The sequence below is a fragment of the Manihot esculenta genome, chromosome 3, assembly GCF_001659605.2.
Source record: "Manihot esculenta cultivar AM560-2 chromosome 3, M.esculenta_v8, whole genome shotgun sequence".
NCBI classification, from domain to species: Eukaryota; Viridiplantae; Streptophyta; class Magnoliopsida; order Malpighiales; family Euphorbiaceae; genus Manihot; species Manihot esculenta.
Genome location: NC_035163.2, coordinates 26,055,100 through 26,075,293, shown reverse-complemented (window position 1 = coordinate 26,075,293; position 20,194 = coordinate 26,055,100). Strand labels below are relative to the sequence as shown.

General features: G+C 37.9%; 1 protein-coding gene across 1 annotated transcript; it reads right to left on the bottom strand.

Moving 5' to 3' along the window:
* Positions 1–1,136: 1,136 nt before the first annotated feature.
* On the bottom strand, positions 1,137–2,390 carry LOC122723387 (ethylene-responsive transcription factor 3-like). The gene has a single exon (XM_043955536.1). The coding sequence runs from the start codon at positions 2,099–2,101 to the stop codon at positions 1,391–1,393; it is 711 nt and encodes a 236-aa protein (XP_043811471.1). The 5' UTR covers positions 2,102–2,390; the 3' UTR covers positions 1,137–1,390.
* Positions 2,391–20,194: the final 17,804 nt, after the last annotated feature.

Here is a 20,194-nt window from a genome sequence, read left to right as displayed (position 1 = left end):
TGTTGGAATTAATAAAGGGGCTTTGTCCTGAAGTCGCCATGCCAAAATCCCTTCACGGACCTCACCAAATCTATTCTCATTTCAGGCCGAATATGCTTTTCCATTGGCTGGTCCGTCCGCCAGTGACATCCTCTTCGCATATGGCCAACACAGCTGAAAATGATTGATCGGAGAGAACCAACAACGCATTATTATTACCCACAACTCGTTGCTTTCTCACAATAGACATTCCCACCCATATCTCATCTCTTCTCATCAAATATTAACAACATTGATTTTTTTTTTTTTAAATTCCAATTAACAGTGACCATATAACCATAAAATCAAACATAAGCCATTCATTTTTTTTTATATACATTTCCATACATTGGATTAAGAGCATTTCACCTTGCAGAAATCTCAAATTCTCACTCCGTTTTTTTTTCCTTTTTTTTTACCCATTTTAATTCGCATGATAATAAGAAACAATCGAGGGGAAAATCCTTTTTTACATCATTTCAGAGTCTTGAAAGTTTGATTGTAACCTTTCACGACATAGAGCAATACAATGAAGATCATCCCAAAGTCAACCTGATCCAACAGAACCATTGATTTTGTTGCTTTCGGCTGCTGGATGGTGACACGGGACCGCTGAATGATCCCACAGCAAGATGCTAAATGTGAGTCTTTGCGCATGTACGTGATGCTTCTTCACGCCCATTTTGTTCTGCATATCCCTTGATCCATGAACGAGTTAGGGGAACATTGGTAAGTGAAGGAGCAGAAATCGAAGGCGGGGATGGAAAATTGATTTTTGGCCTTAGATCCGCGGAGGGACTGGGCGGCGACGTTGTATGCGCGAGCGACGTCCTCAACAGAATCGAAGAGAAGAGTGCTGAGCTGAGTCACACCCTCGTCTCTTTCCAAGGGTCTCCCTTATCAAACCGCGAATTTTCCCCATGGCCTTCTCCGTAAACCGTAATCGGCGTATTTGGGCTCTTTTTCATCGATGCTGCAGATCCGCTAATTTCCATGATTCTCGTTCCGGAAGAAATTTTATTTTTATTTTTTCTAAGAAAAATAAATGGTAAAATTAAAGAGCGCGAACGAAACGATTTTCAAACCAAAATTAAAATTCAAAAACAAACCGGAATTACCTTCAAATCAGACCATAACTTATTAGGGATTGGACCCAGCTGGAACGATACTTGTCCAATCCGATTTCAATTCCGGTTCGAGCTGAATTCAGATGGTTTTGTGAAGGCATGAGATGTTACTATTTGTTTAATGCAAAGCACGCGTTTTCAGAAAAAAGGAAGTATGGAGAAAAGCATCATACGTGCATAATCGTATACATTCAAGACGAGTTTATCTTAACCTAATCTTTGAAAAAATTTCTTTATCATCATCATCAAAGGCGTAGATCAGTACAATGGAGATTATCGATAACAAAGTCAACCTCATCCAACGGTGGAAAATTCAGATCGAAAGGTAAGGGCTTTCTGCAGCACAAGGACGAGGATGATGCAATTTCTCTATCGTCAACCACCGAAGAAGACGAATCACAATCGCTTTGACAATCCTCCGGGACCATAGGTGGCGTCCGGTGATGGCTCTTCCTCGGGGCCGTCACTGCCAACGATAGCCCAGATTTTTCTGTTGTCCTTGTTGTTTGCTGCTGCGCCGGTGGCCTGGGACCGCTGAAAGACTCCACCGTACTGCTCTGACTACTAGATGTGGGTCTCTGGGGATTTACGTGATGCTCATGAAACCCATTTGCTGTATATAATCTGTGGCCCACGAAATGATCGGGGGGGTTTTGATAGGTAAAGGGAGATAAATGGGAGTCGGAAATGAGAAAATTAGTTTTAGCCTTGGGACCACGAAGAGAACGGGCTGCGGCGTCATAAGCACGGGCAGCATCCTCCGCAGAATCGAAGGTGCCAAGCCAGACCCTGGTTTTTTTCCAGGGATCTCTGATCTCAGCGGCGAATTTACCCCATGGTCTTCTTCGCACTCCTCTGTATCTGGGCTCTTTCCCATTAATGATATTTTGAGGAGCAGATCCGTTTGGTTCCGCAACTTGTTTAGCTGCGGCGGCGGCTCCTCTTCCTCTCCTCATATGGGTTCTTCAAGAAGACAACAAATAAAAGGGGGAGGGTGGGTTGTGAGAAAGATAAAAAAGAAAACCCACAATCAGCACCAAACCACTTGATCAAAACAAACTCTTCATGTATGAAATACAAGTATAAAGAAACTGAGATGAGAAAATTAGTGGGTAAGATAGAAAAGGAAAGAAAATGTTATAAGCTTGGGGAGTTCTCTTTCAATGGCTATGGATGATATGGGTTTTGATTCTGGATTTCTCTACCTTTCTCTCTCGCCCCGTAAACCCACCCGGATGGTTGCAGCGTCTGCTTTTTATTTTATATTATGATATTATGATTTATTATTGAAAATAATATTAGCGAGTGAAATGACAAAAATATCCTTGAAGTTTTCCTTAATTGTGGAGAGTTGGTTGCCCTGTTCAATTTCTTGCGGGTCATGCTGGATTTGGTTTAGATTTTGCACCATGTGCAACTTCTTCATTATCTTTCCTTTTTCTTTTTTTTTTAATTGATTTTTTCAAAAATATTTCCCATTCTATTACAGAAAATTAATCCAATTATACAGGAGGTTTCACATGGTGCACCAAATTGATTTTTTTTTTTTTTTTGAATTTGGCTCAAATCGGTGTGAACAAGTAAGATATGTCAAAAACTGGAATCATTGATTGAAAATTATATAAAATTAAGCCAAATAAATTAAATAAAAAATATATAAATATAAAGAAAGTATTAGATGTATATGCATAATAAATTATTTTACTATATTTATAATTTTTTCTAAATTTATAAGTTTGTATTTGAATTTAACTTTTTTTTTCGAATACAAAAAAATTACGACTTGTTCAAAATAAATATGCCTAGTCTATCATAAGGTTGGGAATTTTATATGCTATGATATTATGTAAAAACAAGATCTTGATGAATAATTATAATATCTTGCACAATACTGTGAATGGATAAAAATACACCTCACAATTAATAGCAAAAATCAATTCTTTGCATTTACCCTAAAAAATGATTTGATTGTAACCTTTATCACAAGCTAAGCTCATTGCTTCTGCACAAGCAAAACTCTACATAGTAAGGGATCAAGGATATTCCGATAAATTTTGCACCTCCAATCAAGTATCTGAACCACATGGTTTTTCACCACAACTGCTGAAACTCTTTCGCCGGTATTTTTATTAAAGGCTGTGTCAAAATTGTCTTTGGGCATACTTGATGGAGGGGAATTTCATTGCCTCGTGGGAGGCAGTGGCTCTGAAATCTAATAGAGTTATGATATTTAAAGGCTAACATCACCATGTCATATGGTTGCTGTAAAAATCATTGAAAGACGAGGTGGTTCCGAGCTTTTTATATACTCTAACATATGAAAACCAGAAGCTAAATAAGATCTTCATATATAATTATATTTTTATTTTGTCAATGTGCATAAATTAAAAGATACAGATAAATTACCAAATAAAAAAGTAAAAAATGATTTGAAAAATGCAAAAAAACATATTTTTTTATATATTTTTAAGCCGTTCCCATGAAAGCAATAAAGGCAGTTGGTCACTCGGGAATTCCATGAATGCATTTATCCTACGATTCATTTAAAAAATAACAATTCTAAGCTATTAATATATATATATATATATATATATATAAAATATTTAATTATTTTTTAATTTTTTTAAATCAATCAAATAAATTGTTTGATTTTTTGTTTAAAATATTAAAAAATTAATTAAATATTAAAAATGTGAGAAAAATATATTTTAACTTAGTTCTAAATCAATAAAGTACTATAAAAATTCGTTATTGCAGGTGTAGTGTGACTTTTTTGTTACTTGAAATAAATTGAAATTGTTTAATATTAGAGGAAATTGTGGATTTAACTCTATTATTTATAAATTTTTTATAATTCTACCATGAATTTTATATTCTAAATGTTTTAACAATTATGTCTAATTATTTATTTAGCTATTAACAAAAAAATCACGTCAATACTATAGGTATAATCCACATAATATAATATAATTATTAAAAAAATATATATTTTTAAATTATTATAATTAAATTTTATACCATGAGCATTTAATTAATTTTATTTTAATTTTAAGAAAATTGTTATGTCATTAGTGAAAAACACTATATATATCTACATGAGTCTCGTTAAACTTCTAAAATCATTTTCTAATTCTAATTTCCTAAAATTATTTTTATAAAATATTGAATATTAAATAAAATAAATTAAAAGTTATTTTAAAAAGTGAGAATTTTAAAAATTATTTTAAATTGAAGTAATATAATTTGTTGATATAAATAAAATTTTATCATTTTAATATATTTTATAAAAAAATTACTTTTCCATCATGAAATATAACATAATTAATAAATTTATTATCGCTATTTTTAAAATCTAACACTTATAAAGTTTGATTCCGTTAAAATTAGAATTCTATTTATATATGAATATAATTAGTGAAAAGAAAAATAATCGAAAGGACCTTTTTTAGAACTCAACGATTTAGTTTTTAAAATTTAATTTCTATAAATTTATAGGTTCCTCAAATAATAAAAAAAATATATATATTTTTTCATCTCTAAAATATTACATAATTAATAGATTTATCCCTTTATTTTTAAAATTTAATACTTTAATTTTTAAAATTTAACTCCGTTAAAATTTAATATAAAAAATATCAATTTCGATCTCTACAAATAAATAAAATTTTCAATAAATTTAATGCTGAAACGCAACAAATATAATAAAAATTAAAATATATAAAATTTAAATTATTAAATATAAAAAATTAAAATTTAATAAAAATTGATTTTATGATATCGTTCGCTGTCGATGACTGCTGAAAAATATATTAAAATATTTTTAATATTTTAAAAAATATATTAATTAAACATTTTATTCATTTTATTTATTAAATATTATAAAAAAAATTAAAATACTCATAATAAAAAAAACTAATTTATAAAATTTTTAATAATTTAAAAAATTGATTAATAAATTTTTAAAATTATAAAAAATAAATAGTAAAATGCTTAATCACAAAATTAATGATTTTCTCAACTAACACAAATCCCCACTTAATAAATTCTCGTGGAAAATCACACGCCGCTTTTTCTTTTTTTAATCAAAAGATAAGATTGCAAGATACATCATTTGTGATAATTAAATTATTTTTAATTGATTACTTGTGTTAATTCGTGGTTTTATTTAAAGATTTTAATTTAAATTAAATATTTTAAAATTTTAATTCAAAGAAAGTTTGTGTTTAAAATTAAAAATTCATCGATAATACTAAAATCATATGTTTATCATGAATGTTTTTAACAATTGTATTAATTTATAAAATATTTTGATAAAACTGCCGACTAATTGTTAAATAATAAATATTTTAATGTCGGTTTAATTTGTGATTAATTTTAATTTTATTTGTAGATTTGCGAATGATATCGCTTATATTCTAGCAATATCGGCTCATTCTGAATCAGGTCAAGAAGTTTGGATTCATATCCCTCCTCTTCATATAGTTTCATTGATCACTTTGCGTTAATAATATTTCTTTCATTTGAAAAGAAAAAAAACTTTAATTTTATAAATTTTACTGTATTTACAATTTTGTAATGTATAATTATGTAAATAAAAAAATAAATTTTTAATTATTAAATTTTGTATGGAATTAATTAAAATGTTTATAATTATTAAATTCATTAATTAAAAGTCTTGCTTCTCTTTGCGTTTGGTAGTGTAGAAAAAGTGGCAGTCTCTTATAGGTATAACCACCCACTCACTCACAACTCATGATTATCTTTTGGAAAGCCTGTAAGTTGAATTTAATTTTTTATCAATTAAACTTTTGTATTTATTTAATTTTAATTTTAATTTTAATATTAACATAATTTAATAATAATTACAGCTGATATTACTTAATTTTCATGGACAACATTTCTCAAAATTTTGGCTATGAAAATATTGATAATAAATTTACAAAGTCAATTATAATAATTTTGAGGACGCAACATCATTATTGCGTTTAGGACTATTAAATAATGGCTATTTTACTGAAATGGAACAACTTTTTAAATTTTGAATGAATTGGTTGAGTGTTTATATTTAATATAATTTTAATTAATTTTTAAAAATTAAAATATGAGAGTTTATATGATATATTCTATATAATATTTTATTATTTTTAAATATAAATTAATTTTATATATAAAAATAAATATTAATTCATATTTAATTATAGTTAATAATGTGACTGAAATGAAATTATGTTGTAATGGGTCAATTTATAAGAAAAGAATTATGAGATGGTTAGCATCTACGGCAGCTATTTCGACGATCAAATCAATAAATTGAAGATGAGTATGAGTGTAATTGTAATACTCGGTTAGACCCCGGCATCGAAATTCCTATCTTCCGGCGGAATCTCCGTTCAAATCCAGAATTTCCTCAGATTGTCGGAAGTTTTGTAGAAGGGTAAAATAAAAGTTTTCTAAAATATTTTTACATGTTTTTATGGTTTAATCAAGAAAGAAAATTGAGTTTTGAAATAAAATAAAGTTTTGAAGGGAAATGTCAGGTTCGGCCGCCGAACATGGTGGAGTTGTAGAAGCACCTTTGGCCTCCGAAGGTGGTCTGGCTAGCCACCTATAAAAGGCCCCATGTCCGAAAATAGGCGAGTTTTCTCTCTCCATTTTCGGGCAAAGGTGAGTTCTTGACCCTCCATGGTTGATTTTATGTTTTCCTTCAAATCTCCCAGAGTTTTTATGAGTTTTACCATGTTTTGAAGATTTTAAGCTAAGATTAAGGTTTTAGAAGCTTGGAGACCTCCAGAGTTTATTTTCTCCACATCTCTAAGTTTGGGATCACATTTCCTCTCGATCTTCAAGAGGTAAGTGTAGATCCTCCTCTTCTTTCATGTTTTAAGTAAGTTTTAAGAAGGGGTTAAGGGTTTTAATGCATGTTTAGAGTAGATCTAAAATGTTAGGATTTATGTACCCTTTATGTTAAATGTATGCTTAATGTAATGTTTGTTGGGGTATAGGTTAGTTTTATGCCCCTATGTGCTTGAATAAGTGTTTATGCATATTTTAGAATAGTTGAATGCATGTTGGGAAGTTAGGATGGCTGAATGTGGGATGGCAGAATCAGGTTATGCCACTCAGAAGGATCCAGGTTCGGCCGCCGAAGCAAGGTTCGGCCGCCAAACCTGCCAGGGAAGGCAGTTTAGGCCGCCTAAACTCGCCCCCGAAAGTTTGGACTTTCGGCTCTGGAGGGGAGTTTCGGCAGCCGAACCTGCTCCCGAAAGTGGGTGACTTTCGGCTCTGGAAGGACTTTCGGCCGCCGAACCCTGCCCCCGAAAGTGCCTGACTTTCGGCTCTGGAGGGACTTTCGGCCTCCGAACCTGCCGCTGAAAGTGCCCTATCCAGCCTTCCTTTGCATGTTTTCTATAAATGTTTTGTGATGTTTTAGGGAGTTTTTTAGGAGATGTTTAGAGTTATGTTAGAGTATGTTTGGTCTCTCATTTGAGTCCACCTGTGTAAAATCGGACCTGAGAGACTGAGGAGGTCAGCAGTGAGCTAGCTGCTACAAAGTCAGTAAAGCGTTAGCCAGAGGTGAGTAGAATACAACTTTTTTATTTTAAAGCAAATAAACTTTTAAGCATGTTCATGCATCACGAATGCCATGATATGTACTAGGCTGTTTTGCATTAGAATTCACGAATATGATGCATTGCATAATATGTTGTTGATGTGGATGGATATTGGAAAATCCATTAGCCCTCGATGTGATATGATATGATATGAGATGGAAAGACCAGGCGTGGCCGTATTGCCCCTGGCACAGTTGGACATGTTATGATATGTATATGTAAGAGAAGACCAGGTGTGGCCGTATCGCCCCTGGCACAGTTGGACATGTTATGATATGTATATGTAAGAGAAGTCCAGGTGTGGCCGTATTGCCCCTGGCACAGTTGGACATGTTATGATATGTATATGTAAGAGAAGATCAGGTGTGGCCGTATCGCCCCTGGCACAGTTGGACATGTTACGATATGCAGAGGGTTATTGGTGACAAGTCTATCCGTGATGTGAATTGTTTGTGATGTGATGCATTTCATGAAAGCATGTGTTTAATTAACTGTTTTACTATTCTGCTCACTAGGCTTTGGTAGCTCACCCCTTTCCCCTAACCCCCAGGTTTGCAGGTTCAGGATAGACCGGGAAGTCGTCAAGATTGAAGGTTGTTTTAAGTGTAATAGATTAGTAGTGGACATGTAATGTAAAATGGTATAATGTAATGTAATATAGAGAAATGTTTCATAGTTTAGTATTGTGCTTGGCCCTATTAGTAGTGGTAATCCCTTTTTGTACATGATCTATATGAAATGTTTTAATGATGAGAAATGTTGAACCAAGCTTGATGTATGTTATGTTGACCCACTAGAGCATTTGATGAGGACTCTAATGTGGGGTTTTATGTATACAGTTATGGTGCATGCACAGGTCAAGCTTGGTATGTGAAAAGTTTAAAGTTTTTACGAAAATGTATGATCATGTATGTGATTTTATCAGGTGTACAGGATGTATGTTAGGCCTGCTACGGGTTCCGGCGACCTTAAGTCGATCTGAATCCTAGCACCGGTAGCGGTCCTGTTTCTGGGTCATTACAGTAATGTAATGTCTTGAACTTAACAGTAGTTGCATAAAAATTGCGTCAGAAGAGCGTAACTCGATCTTTGTGTTCATCAGTTTTTATATTGTCAAAAGATGGAACTATTTATTGCATCTCTTGAAAATTTAAATGGTGTCGACTAGTGGATAGGAGATCCCACAATTATAAGTGTAACGAGGATCTACTGAATTGCATTATCTTACGGTAACTTCTCATAAGGTCTTGTTCCGTAGGTTGAGAGGGCGAGCCATGGCGAAGAGCCGAGACTTGAAGTATCCAAGTCTTCTTTTCTTTCGATGGGACCAAGTATAATCTGATCAGACTCTTGTCACGTTGCTCTATCTTCTAATGTCAGCACATGGCCTGCCTTGGGAGATTATTGTACTATATCAAAAGTCCCCCAGCTAGTATTCGATTCTTTAGATTTAAATGTGACAGTTGTCTTCACGATCTCGGGCACGTGGGCTGTTTAGTTTGGCCTTCTATGCTCGCGTCACTTTGCCTGATAATTGCCCTGTTTTGTAATTTTCATTTTAATGAGAAATCTTTCCTTCAATACTCTTTGTCGTTATTTTCGCTAAGTGTTTATATGCTCGATACTCGACCATGTCCCTCGTTCAACTATATCCAAATTAAACTTTAAATAATCTCTTTAAAAGATTTGTTAAGGGGTTAATACCTAACCAAAAAGAACATAGTAATCTTTGCCAAAAGATTATTAAACCAGGCTCGCCAACCAGGCATAACACCCGGTCACTGGCCTAACTAGTGGCCATGAAATAAATAACTAGAAAAATTTTGAAGAACGGGACCAATACTCGGATATGTGGCCAAGTGGATACCCGCCTTTTGGTCTGGACGTGATAAGCCTTAGAGATATTTTTATGAAAGGGGACTAACGCTCGGTTGCATTGTTTGGCAGATACCCACCTTGAGGCCTAGGCATAAAATATCTTAGAGACATTTTTGCGAAACGGGACTAACACTTGGTCATGTGGCTTGGCGAATGCCTGCCTTGTGGCTTGGACATGAAATATCTTGAAGACTTTTTTACAAGAGGGGACTAACTCCCGGTCGCATGGCCTAGGTATGAAATGCCTTAGAGACCCTTTTTCATAACGGGAATAACACTTGGTCGCGTAACCTGACGGATGCCTGCCTTGTGGCCTAGGCATAGAATGCCTTTGAAACTTTTTTGTGAAATGAGATTGACACCCAGTCGCATAGTCTGGCGAATGCCCGCCTTGTGACCTAGACATAAAATGCCTTAGAGACATTTTTGTGAAATGGGACTAATATCCGGTCGCATGATCTGGCAAATGCCCATCTTGTGGCCTAAGCATAAAATGCCTTGGTTAGCAGGACTAACACTCAGATTGTGGCCTGGCAAATACCCGTCTTGTGATCTTGACATAAAATGCCTTGAAGACTTTTTTGTGAAACGGGACTAATATCCGGTCGCGTGGCCTGGTGAATGCTCGCCTTGTGGCCTAGACCTTGAATGCCTTAGAGACTTTTTTGCAAAACGGGACTAATACCTGGTCGCATGGCCTGACGGATACTGCCTTGTGGCTTAGGCATGAAATGCCTTAGAGACTTTTTTGCAAAACAGGACTAACACCCGGTCGTATGGCTTGGCGGATGTCTTCTTTGTGGCCTAGGCATAAAATGCCTCAGAGACTTTTTTATGAAACGGGACTAACACCTGGTAGTGTCACGGTTTCAAATTTTAGCAATCGCCAGGAACCGTGCGGCACTTGACTTGAACACCTTCAAGCCAAGTCAGCCTTAAGAATCCCCCAATATTCTGTGAACATGAATACCCTGATTAGTCAATGTTATATAAACGAACAACGAAGCCAACAGACAGCATTCCATCAGAAGCCTCACAGTAGATACAAAAGATAAGAACTGAACATGGAAATTCATGAACAGGCTACTTATTTTATTATAGGGGCAAAATAGTAATTATACATTATCATCGATGCAATCGTTACAATAATTCTCACCTCCCTTGTAGACAGGGGGGATGGTCTACAAGGAGTGAAGGCACAACTTGGATCTCCGTAGGCCTACGGTAGCCAACTGGGCCCAGCCCCAGCTGGTGGCCAACTAGTCACTCCCCCCTAAAGAGCCTTAAGAATAACTTGGCCTATGGCAGGAGGAGACATCAACATGTCTCATATGACACCCCCCCTAAAACAAATACATGGAAAGGAATTACAACAAATTGTCTCGGCCATTATCTTCCTACTAATTTCTACTATTTTATCCTAATATTGCTTTCTAGGAATTCCAATGTTGGAAAAGTACAGTTTTGGTCCCTGAAAACTCTATGACCCTGACACTCCCCCACTTAAATGGTCGACGTCCTCGTCGACTGGGTTTGTTGGGGTTCTTTAATCTTTGAGTCCGACATTCTTAGGCTTGCAGTGTGATTTGATCCCAGTCCTGCTCAATTAAATTGTTGGACAGCCTTAATCCTTAGTATCTCCTCCCAATTGATCTCCGTGGACTGCTACTTCTTAATGATGATGAGACTACAAAAGCTCTATCTTCTGGTGGTAAATGTTCTGCCCTTGATTCCTTAGACTACTGCAAATGGTGCTAGAAATTATTGCTCTCCTCCTCTCCACGAACTTATTGCCTGAAGTCATTGATCACTGGTTCTTTTCTCTGTACGAACTTATTGCCTGAAGTCATTGATCACTAGTTCTTTTCTCCTAAACCTGTCTCGCCATTACTCGTCTTTAATTGTCGACCTTACTCCTCGCCTCAAAAGCACGACCTCATCGGGCAACAAATCTATCAACCTGCATACACTCGTGCCACACGACATCGTGATTAACCTGTAATAGTCTCATAAGAAAGATTAGTACCACCCATGTCAGATTCAAATACAAATTAGTATAGCAAGTCATCTAAAATACAACCCATTACAACTCAACAGGTGTGCCAACCGCACTAGACCACTAAGACTTGAACTGATTTTACCCATTCCCTTGACATAACAACACGTTATCCCACTTGCAGCGAAGCTCGGCGAATACTCCTAAGAAATCGGTGTCTCCATTGTCAATAGAGATCACTCCACACTCTCTTTCTCTTTTGTCCGTTTTACAGTCCTCCCTTCATAAGCTCCGGTATTATGCTCACTTTATCTCCTTTTTCTCTCTCCCTAAGAATGTAGTTAATGCAAAATGCTTACAAAATGACACACATCACACACCAAATAACCACGACCACTGAACCCTATGAGCCGCAGAAGACTACTCAAAACAGCTATTAAGATTGACTCTACATAAAGCAATTAATATCATCATTATGATTCAATAATAAGAAATTACTAGAAGATACCCCCTTTATTATGCCGCTTTCATCATAGCTCTCAACATCGACTTGCCTCACCAACTTGGCTTAAGCAACCTCTGCTTCTCGACCTATCTCGGTCCTCTTCCACGTTGATCCACTTGTGAGAACTTTTGTTTAGCCCTGAGGTCTCTTTCCTGCTCAACAACAAGGGTAGGACTAAATTTGTCCTTTTAATTATACATTATTTTCCAATCCTCTTTTTAAGGAAGCCATACCCTGTATGTTCACAATATCTGTTAGCACCAACTTGTCAAGTCCCACATTACGAGGAATCTGACTCAATAATACACAAAATATCTCAAAATGAATAACTAAAATGAAGTAGGACAAAGAATAATATCAGGAAACACCAAAGCATTATACTTGTCTGATGTGAGAGAGTTCCCTCTTGTTAAATTCCCTTCTCTCGTACTGAATTGTCACTAAGGATCTCAATCTCTCCTCATTACCTTGAGCCCCACACTCCTTTGACTAGCTCACTGGTCCTCACTTTTGCCAGTTTCCACTTATCCTCCTTCTTTTGTCGTAGGACGAGTGAATTACTTGCTTTCACAGCCTTGTTGCTCTCAATGGAATTTGATACAACTCTCGCCCAATGTCACCCTACATGCCTCTTGGTTGTCCGAACAAAATGTTCACTTACCTCAAAGAGAATGAACATGTGCTCGGCAATCATAGTTGGTTGGCCCCTATCATCCATTGTTTCATACTCTTGTAATTGTTATTTTCTTTTTTTAGGGTATGCCCTTCCTATTTTGATGCTCGTTTTCTGTATTCTTGTAAAGGATATGTTTTTGAGAGATGAGGCAACTACCACTTTTGATCTATCACCATCTCATCCACACCAGTGTTTCACATGGATCCCTCAATGCTCTTCTTTCTGCACTAACAACGTTGCACAACATAGCAAAAGTTATAGGAGCAATAACTTGCTCACTAATTACGCACCAGGATCAAGTAATTTATAAAAGAATATCATAACAGTTGATAACCATGGTACTCATTTCTCATCATGACCACATTTATTTATTTACTTATTTTGTTCCACTTACTCACAAATAGACAATACTTCATCGAATGCTACTTTTTGTCGAGTTTACTCTTGCACCCCCTCGTGCTGGATAGCCACTAGTTTCTTCTTCACTACTCTTGCTTACCTCTCCTTTATCAAGGAACAATTATTGGACAATACAGAGATAACTTGTGTCTTTCTTGGGAGACGCCACACCCATTAACGTCTCGGATTCACTACAGGAAGGAATTGTGAAGTCCATCTTGCTTTTCGATGTCCTTGATTAAGCGAGTTTGTCAAAGGACATTGTAACGACCCGAAAATTCGGACCGCTACCGGCGCTAGGATCCAGGTCGGCATAAGGCCGCCGGGACCCGTAGCAAGCCTACTATGCATTCTGTACAGTTGGTATAATCCCAAACATGATCCAACATTTTCATAAAACATTTAAAACTTTACCTTTAACCAGTTTGACCTGTGTATGCACTATGACTGAGCTCATAGAACCCTTAGGGTCAGCATACCCTACGTCAAACTCGGTCCATCACATGAACAACATAAAATAAAACTCATGTACAAAGGGATTATCCAACTCGGGCCAAGCACAATACTATAACTCTGAACATATAACATAAAGTCATATTACAATATAACTCTTTTACATCCTTACATAACTTTACATTACCTCATGTCCACTACTATTCTATTACATAAACATGACCATGGACGTAACCTGCTGATCTCCTGACTATCTCTGACCCTGCAAACCTGGGGTTAGGGGAGAGGGGTGAGCTACAAAGCCCAGTGAGCAGAAACCACAAAAGAAAACAGTTCATTTTAACGTATGCTATCATGGAATGCGTCACAACACAAACATATCACATCAAGGATGAATTTGTCACCCATAGCCCTCTACATACCGTAATATGTCCAACTATACCAGGGGCGATGAGGCCACACCTGGTATTCGCTTACATAACTCATGTCATCACATGTCCAACTACACCAGGGGCGATTAGGCCTCACCTAGTGTTCGCTTACATAACATAGTACCAGGGACGACCTGGTCTTTCTATCTCATCTCATACCATGTCATATCATATCGTACTGAGGGCTAGAGGATCATTCAAGATTCATCCACATCACTTTCATCGTATTATGCAATGCATCATATTCGTGAATTCTAATGCAAACAACCTATTATATAACATAGTAATCATGATGCATGAACATGCTTAACATTTGATTTACTTTAAAACATAAGGTTCAGTTCCACTCACCTCTGGCTGACTCTGACAACACCGAAGCAGCTGAACTCACTGCTGGGGTCCTCGGTTCCTCGGGTCCGAACCTATACAGGTGGACTCAAATGAGGGACCAAACACACCTGAACATAACTATAAACTACTCCCCAAAAAAACCCCCTAAAACATCATGAAACAACCATACAAAATCATGCAAAGGAGGCCTGGACAGGGCACTTTCGGCTGCCGAAAGTCCCTCCAGAGCCGAAAGTCAGGCAGGTTCGGCGGCACCTTCGGCGGCCGAAACTCCCAGACAGAGATGAAACTCATGCATGTTCGGCGGCTCTTTTAGAGGCCGAAACTGCCAGACAGAGACGAAAGTCTCCTTTCGGGGGCAAGCTTCGGCAGCCGAAAGGCTGCCTCCCCAGCCATGTTCGGCGGCCGAAAGTCCTTCGGCTGCCGAACTTGGTTTCTGCCAAAGGGCAGAAACTTGGCTCCCTTTGCACATTTCGCCTCCAAACCTTCCAAACATGCATTAAACCTATTCTACAACACACCAACACAAGCATACATGTCCCTAGGGGCCTCAAACCATCATAAACCCCATCTACAACACATCAAGCATTCACATTGTTCATGAACATACATTTATACCCATAAACATAACCATAACCTAAACATGCATTCTAACCCATAGATCTTGCATAAAACTTACTTAAAACATGCAATGAGCTTAAGATCGGCTCTTACCTCTTGAAGATCGAGAGACACGACCAAAAACTCGGAGTTGGGAGAGATTGGGTTCTTGAACCTCCAAGCTCCAAAACTTTGCTCAAAAGCTTAAATCTTCAAAACAAAGTTAAAGCAAGTGAAAAACTTGAAAAATCTAGAGGAAAAACATCAAAAATGGGTGAGGGACGGCGGAGAGCTCACCTTGGCCGAAAATGGGGAAAAGCTCGCCCGTTTTCGGCTAAGGGACCCTTTTATAGTGGCTGGCCAGACCACGTTCGGGGGCCGAATGTGCCTCCGCATGCATGCCATGTTCGGAGGCCGAACATGAGGTTCGGCGGTCGAACCTGGACTTCCCTCACTTATGCTTTCGGGGGCCTAACGTGCCTCCAAAACACATGCATGTTCGGCGGCCGAACCTGAGTTTTCCTCAAATGCTATTTTCATGCAAAAACTCATTTTCTTTCATGCTTAAAACATAAAACACATTAAAACTGTAAAAATCATTTTAGAAATCACATTTTACCCCTCTAGAAGACTCTGGCATCATCAAAATTTCCATATTCCAACGGAGATTTCCGCCGGAAGGTAGGGATTCCGATGCCGGAATCTAGCCGGGTATTACAGACATGCTCACATTAATCCCTGCACTCAAGTTGTCCGCTTTATCTCTATTTCCTCATATCATCCACTTCAGTTTTCGTCTTGATTCTAGCAATTGTGTAAACGGTCCACGAATCTTGTATCTGTGCCCGCTTTGTAGCATCAACTCCAATATACCTGACACCGGGCAACGATATGTTGTTTTATACTAGCTCCGATTCTCATTTCCTCTCTTAAAGTCCTCCATGAGACTTTTAAAGATCTCCTCCTCCATCCCATGTCCCTTATTTGACACACAAGTCGCAGAATATTTTCATCATGCTTGATCCCTTCACGCGAACAATACTACCTTAGACGAGGAGGAACAAGAAAGTACAAACAACCTAGAGTTGACAACTCTATGATTTATACCTTATGTTCCCTCCTCCCTTACTCACCAAGTCCTTTAAGACCTTCGAAGCATTTTTGCCCAAGCAATTTGTAGAATAATATGGCTTTCTTCATAGAGAACACTTCATACTGCTTAGTTATGCCACTTCTATGTCATCTTGTTAATCACATTTCAGATCGCTCCCCCACTTATTGCTTTAGCCCATCTTCATAGGCGGCTATCAATTAGATACCAGAGTTGAACATCTCTTTAACTCCTTGGTAATAGAATCAACTCAATCTTAGTCATCCTTTGCTCTACACCACATTCAGGAAGGTTTTAAGCTCATCCACGTCTCTTGAATTTGTTGTCATAATCCGCTTACTCTATTAAAAATCAAGTGCCACATTCTTTTGTGTTAGCCATATATGCTAAACAATTCCTTTATGTGCTTTCCTTATGAACACTTTGTTGGAGTTTACCAACTCTCTTGAATAACGAATGTTACATTCTTGTAGTAAAATTGAAGCTTACCATTTCATATCCCTTTTCTCATGTCCAGTGGGAACGCTCTCTATCCATAAGACTTTACACTTTCATCCTTGGAATAAATTTAGCTTTGTAGTTCGATCACATAAATGTTGTTCTTTATATATATGCACAATCACAATTCCCAATAATATTAATAAATAAGTTCATATTAAAGAGAAAATCATTTACCTCCATCCCACGACACAGATTGAGGTTCTGGGATTCCACCCTTGCCTACTTCATAGGCATTAGCTCGTAATGCATGCCATTAATAAATGTTTCTCTGGTTCACTTCTGAAGTATTGCTCATAGTCTCTCCTATGTTATCTTTAATATTCTTGCACCATTCTTGCAAGCAAAACAATACATGAGAGGCTTTTGCCTCACTTTTGTCTCAGAAGGCCTTTTGCCTCAATTCTATCTCAGGAGGCCTCTTGCCTCAATTATGTCTCAGAAGGCCTCTTGCCTCAATTCTGCCTCGTGAGGCCTCTTGCCTCAATTATGTTTCAGAAGGCCTCTTGCCTTAATTTTGTCTCGTGAGGCCTCTTGCCTCAATTTTGAGTGAAATAGTCTCGGGATTCTCAGATGGCCTCAAGTTCTATTGGCTCATCCTCCCCCTTATCACTATACCCTGAGGTCATTACTCCCTCTCCAAGGGCCACTAAAAGGAAGTAGGTAGCACCTAGTTATTACCCTCTCTCCATAAGACATTTCCAATGGAGTGTGCAGTACTAGGCTATTACCTCTCTCCCAATGGTGTCTCGATGAAGCGTGCAGCACCTCTAGTTAATATGGCCAGTCTAGCCCGAAGGCTCATGCTTTTGTCTTCTTTGCCTCACAATGTGTGATTACTCCTCGTAGCTTCATAATTGGGAGGTCACTACCTCCCCCTTTCCCCACTTTATGCTCAAGATCACCCCACTGGGTGTCATTCGCATGAAAGAGGTTTTGGATGGCCTCAATCTCTCGCCAGTTTGGCTATCATAGCCAACAACGTTCATTTTTTTTTTCTTTCTAGTGCCTCAAAGCACTTCTAACCAGAATCAATCTCCAACGCCTTCTCCTCTTACGTGATATAGACAACCAACCAGGCAGCACGATTCTCACCCTTCTCTCAATGGTCTTCGTGCATATGCCAAACTTCGTCCTTCCTTTATATTGCTCGCAGATCTTTCTTGCTCTGATACCAATTGTCACGGTTTCAGATTTTAGCAATCGCCAGGAACCGTGCGGCACTTGACTTGAACACCTTCAAGCCAAGTCAGCCTTAAGAATCCCCCAATATCCTGTGAACATGAATACCCTGATTAGTCAATGTTATATAAACGAACAACGAAGCCAACAGACAGCATTCCATCAGAAGCCTCACGGTAGATACAAAAGATAAGAACTAAACATGGAAATTCATGAACAGGCTACTTATTTTATTATAGGGGCAAAATAGTAATTATACATTATCATCGATGCAATCGTTACAATAATTCTCACCTCCCTTGTAGACAGGGGGGATGGTCTACAAGGAGTGAAGGCACAACTTGGATCTCCGTAGGCCTACGGTAGCCAACTGGGCCCAGCCCCAGCTGGTGGCCAACTAGTCACTCCCCCCTAAAGAGCCTTAAGAATAACTTGGCCTATGGCAGGAGGAGACATCAACATGTCTCATATGACACCCCCCCTAAAACAAATACATGGAAAGGAATTACAACAAATTGTCTCGGCCATTATCTTCCTACTAATTTCTACTATTTTATCCTAATATTGCTTTCTAGGAATTCCAATGTTGGAAAAGTACAGTTTTGGTCCCTGAAAACTCTATGACTTGGTTATGGTGAAGCTATTACCAGAGCAGCTGCGATTCCTTCGCAACCGTGACAAAAGATTAGTCCGGAAGTATGAAGGACCAGTACCAGTAGTTGCCAAGATTGGAGCAGCCGCTTACAGGATCGAACCTCCGAAGTGGATGACAGTCCACCCAGTATTTCACGTCAGCAAATTGAAGCCCTATTATGCCGATGAGTCAAATGCAAGCCGTAACACGGCATCACGACCAGCCGTAACCCGCGCACCACCTGTCAATCAAGGAGTTGAAGAAATCTTAGCGGAACGAATCGTCCAGTCCGCCAGGCGTCCGCCACACATAGAGTAACTTGTCAAGTGGAACGGCCTTGGTGTTGAAGAAACTAGTTGGGAGAAAGAGTCAAGTCTACAGGCATACGCACACAAGATAGAGGACTTCATTAACGCTCAGTCGACGAGGACGTCGACCGTTTAAGTGGGGGAGTGTCAGGGTCATAGAGTTTCAGGGACCAAAACTGTAATTTTCCAATATTAGAATTTTTGGAAAATAATGATGGGATAAATTAGTAGAAAATAGTAGTAAGAAAAGAGCCGTGTCAGTTTCTTGTAATTCCTTTTATTTTATTTGTTAAGGGGGCGTAGCCTGGTGGATGCCTGCCTTGTGGCCTAGACATGAAATGCCTTAGAGACTTTTTTGCAAAACAGGACTAACACCCGGTCGTATGGCTTGGCGGATGTCTTCTTTGTGGCCTAGGCATAAAATGCCTCAGAGACTTTTTTATGAAACGGGACTAACACCTGGTAGCGTGGCCTGGTGGCGTGGCCTGGTGGATGCCTGCCTTGTGGCCTAGACATGAAATGCCTTAGAGACTTTTTTGCAAAACGGGACTAACACCTAAATTATGGTCCGGCGGAACCCGCCTTGCAGTCTAGCATAAAATGTCTTATTTATCGAGACTAATATCTTAATTATGGTATGGTAGGACCCGCCTTGTGCCCTACCGTAAAATGCATTGTTTAGCAAAACTAACACTCGACTTATGGCCTGGCGGAACCTGCCTTGTGGACTGATATAATATGCCTTGTTTTAGCGGAACTAACACTGAAATTATGGCCTGTCAGAACCTGCCTTGTGGCCAGGCATAAAATAGCTTGTTTAGCGGCACTAACACCGGGATTATGGCTTGGCGGAATCCGCCTTATGGCCTTTTTCTTGTCTACATATTTCTTCATCTCTCTGCCTTTTATTTTTTCTTTTGACTCATCCTTTTGTCCTCTCTTAACTCTTCAACTTCATCATCCAGTCTTATATACTTCTGGGCTTTGTCTATTAGCTGTTGGTACGTAGCGGCTGGATTCTTGATTAGATAATCCCTAAACTTGATGCTGCGCATTTCTTTTTTCAACGCTTCATGTGCTATCTCATATTTTAATTATTCCACTTATATTGCTTCTGCATTGAAAAGTGAGATAAAGCTCTTTAAAGACTCGTCCTTTCCTTGACAAATTTTTCGCAAGTTAAAGTAGAGTTTTTTAGGAGGTATACAAATAATAAACTTGGATTTAAATAGCATAACAAATTGTGTAAAGTTCTTAATTGAACATGGACTCAAATGTTGGTACCATTTATGAGCCGATCCTATGAGTGTTGATGGAAACACTTGGCACAACATAAAGTCATTGACATCTTAGAGTTGCACTGTTGTTCTAAAGAGCGCTAGGTGACTCATGGGATCTGCTTTTCTGTCGTCTTTG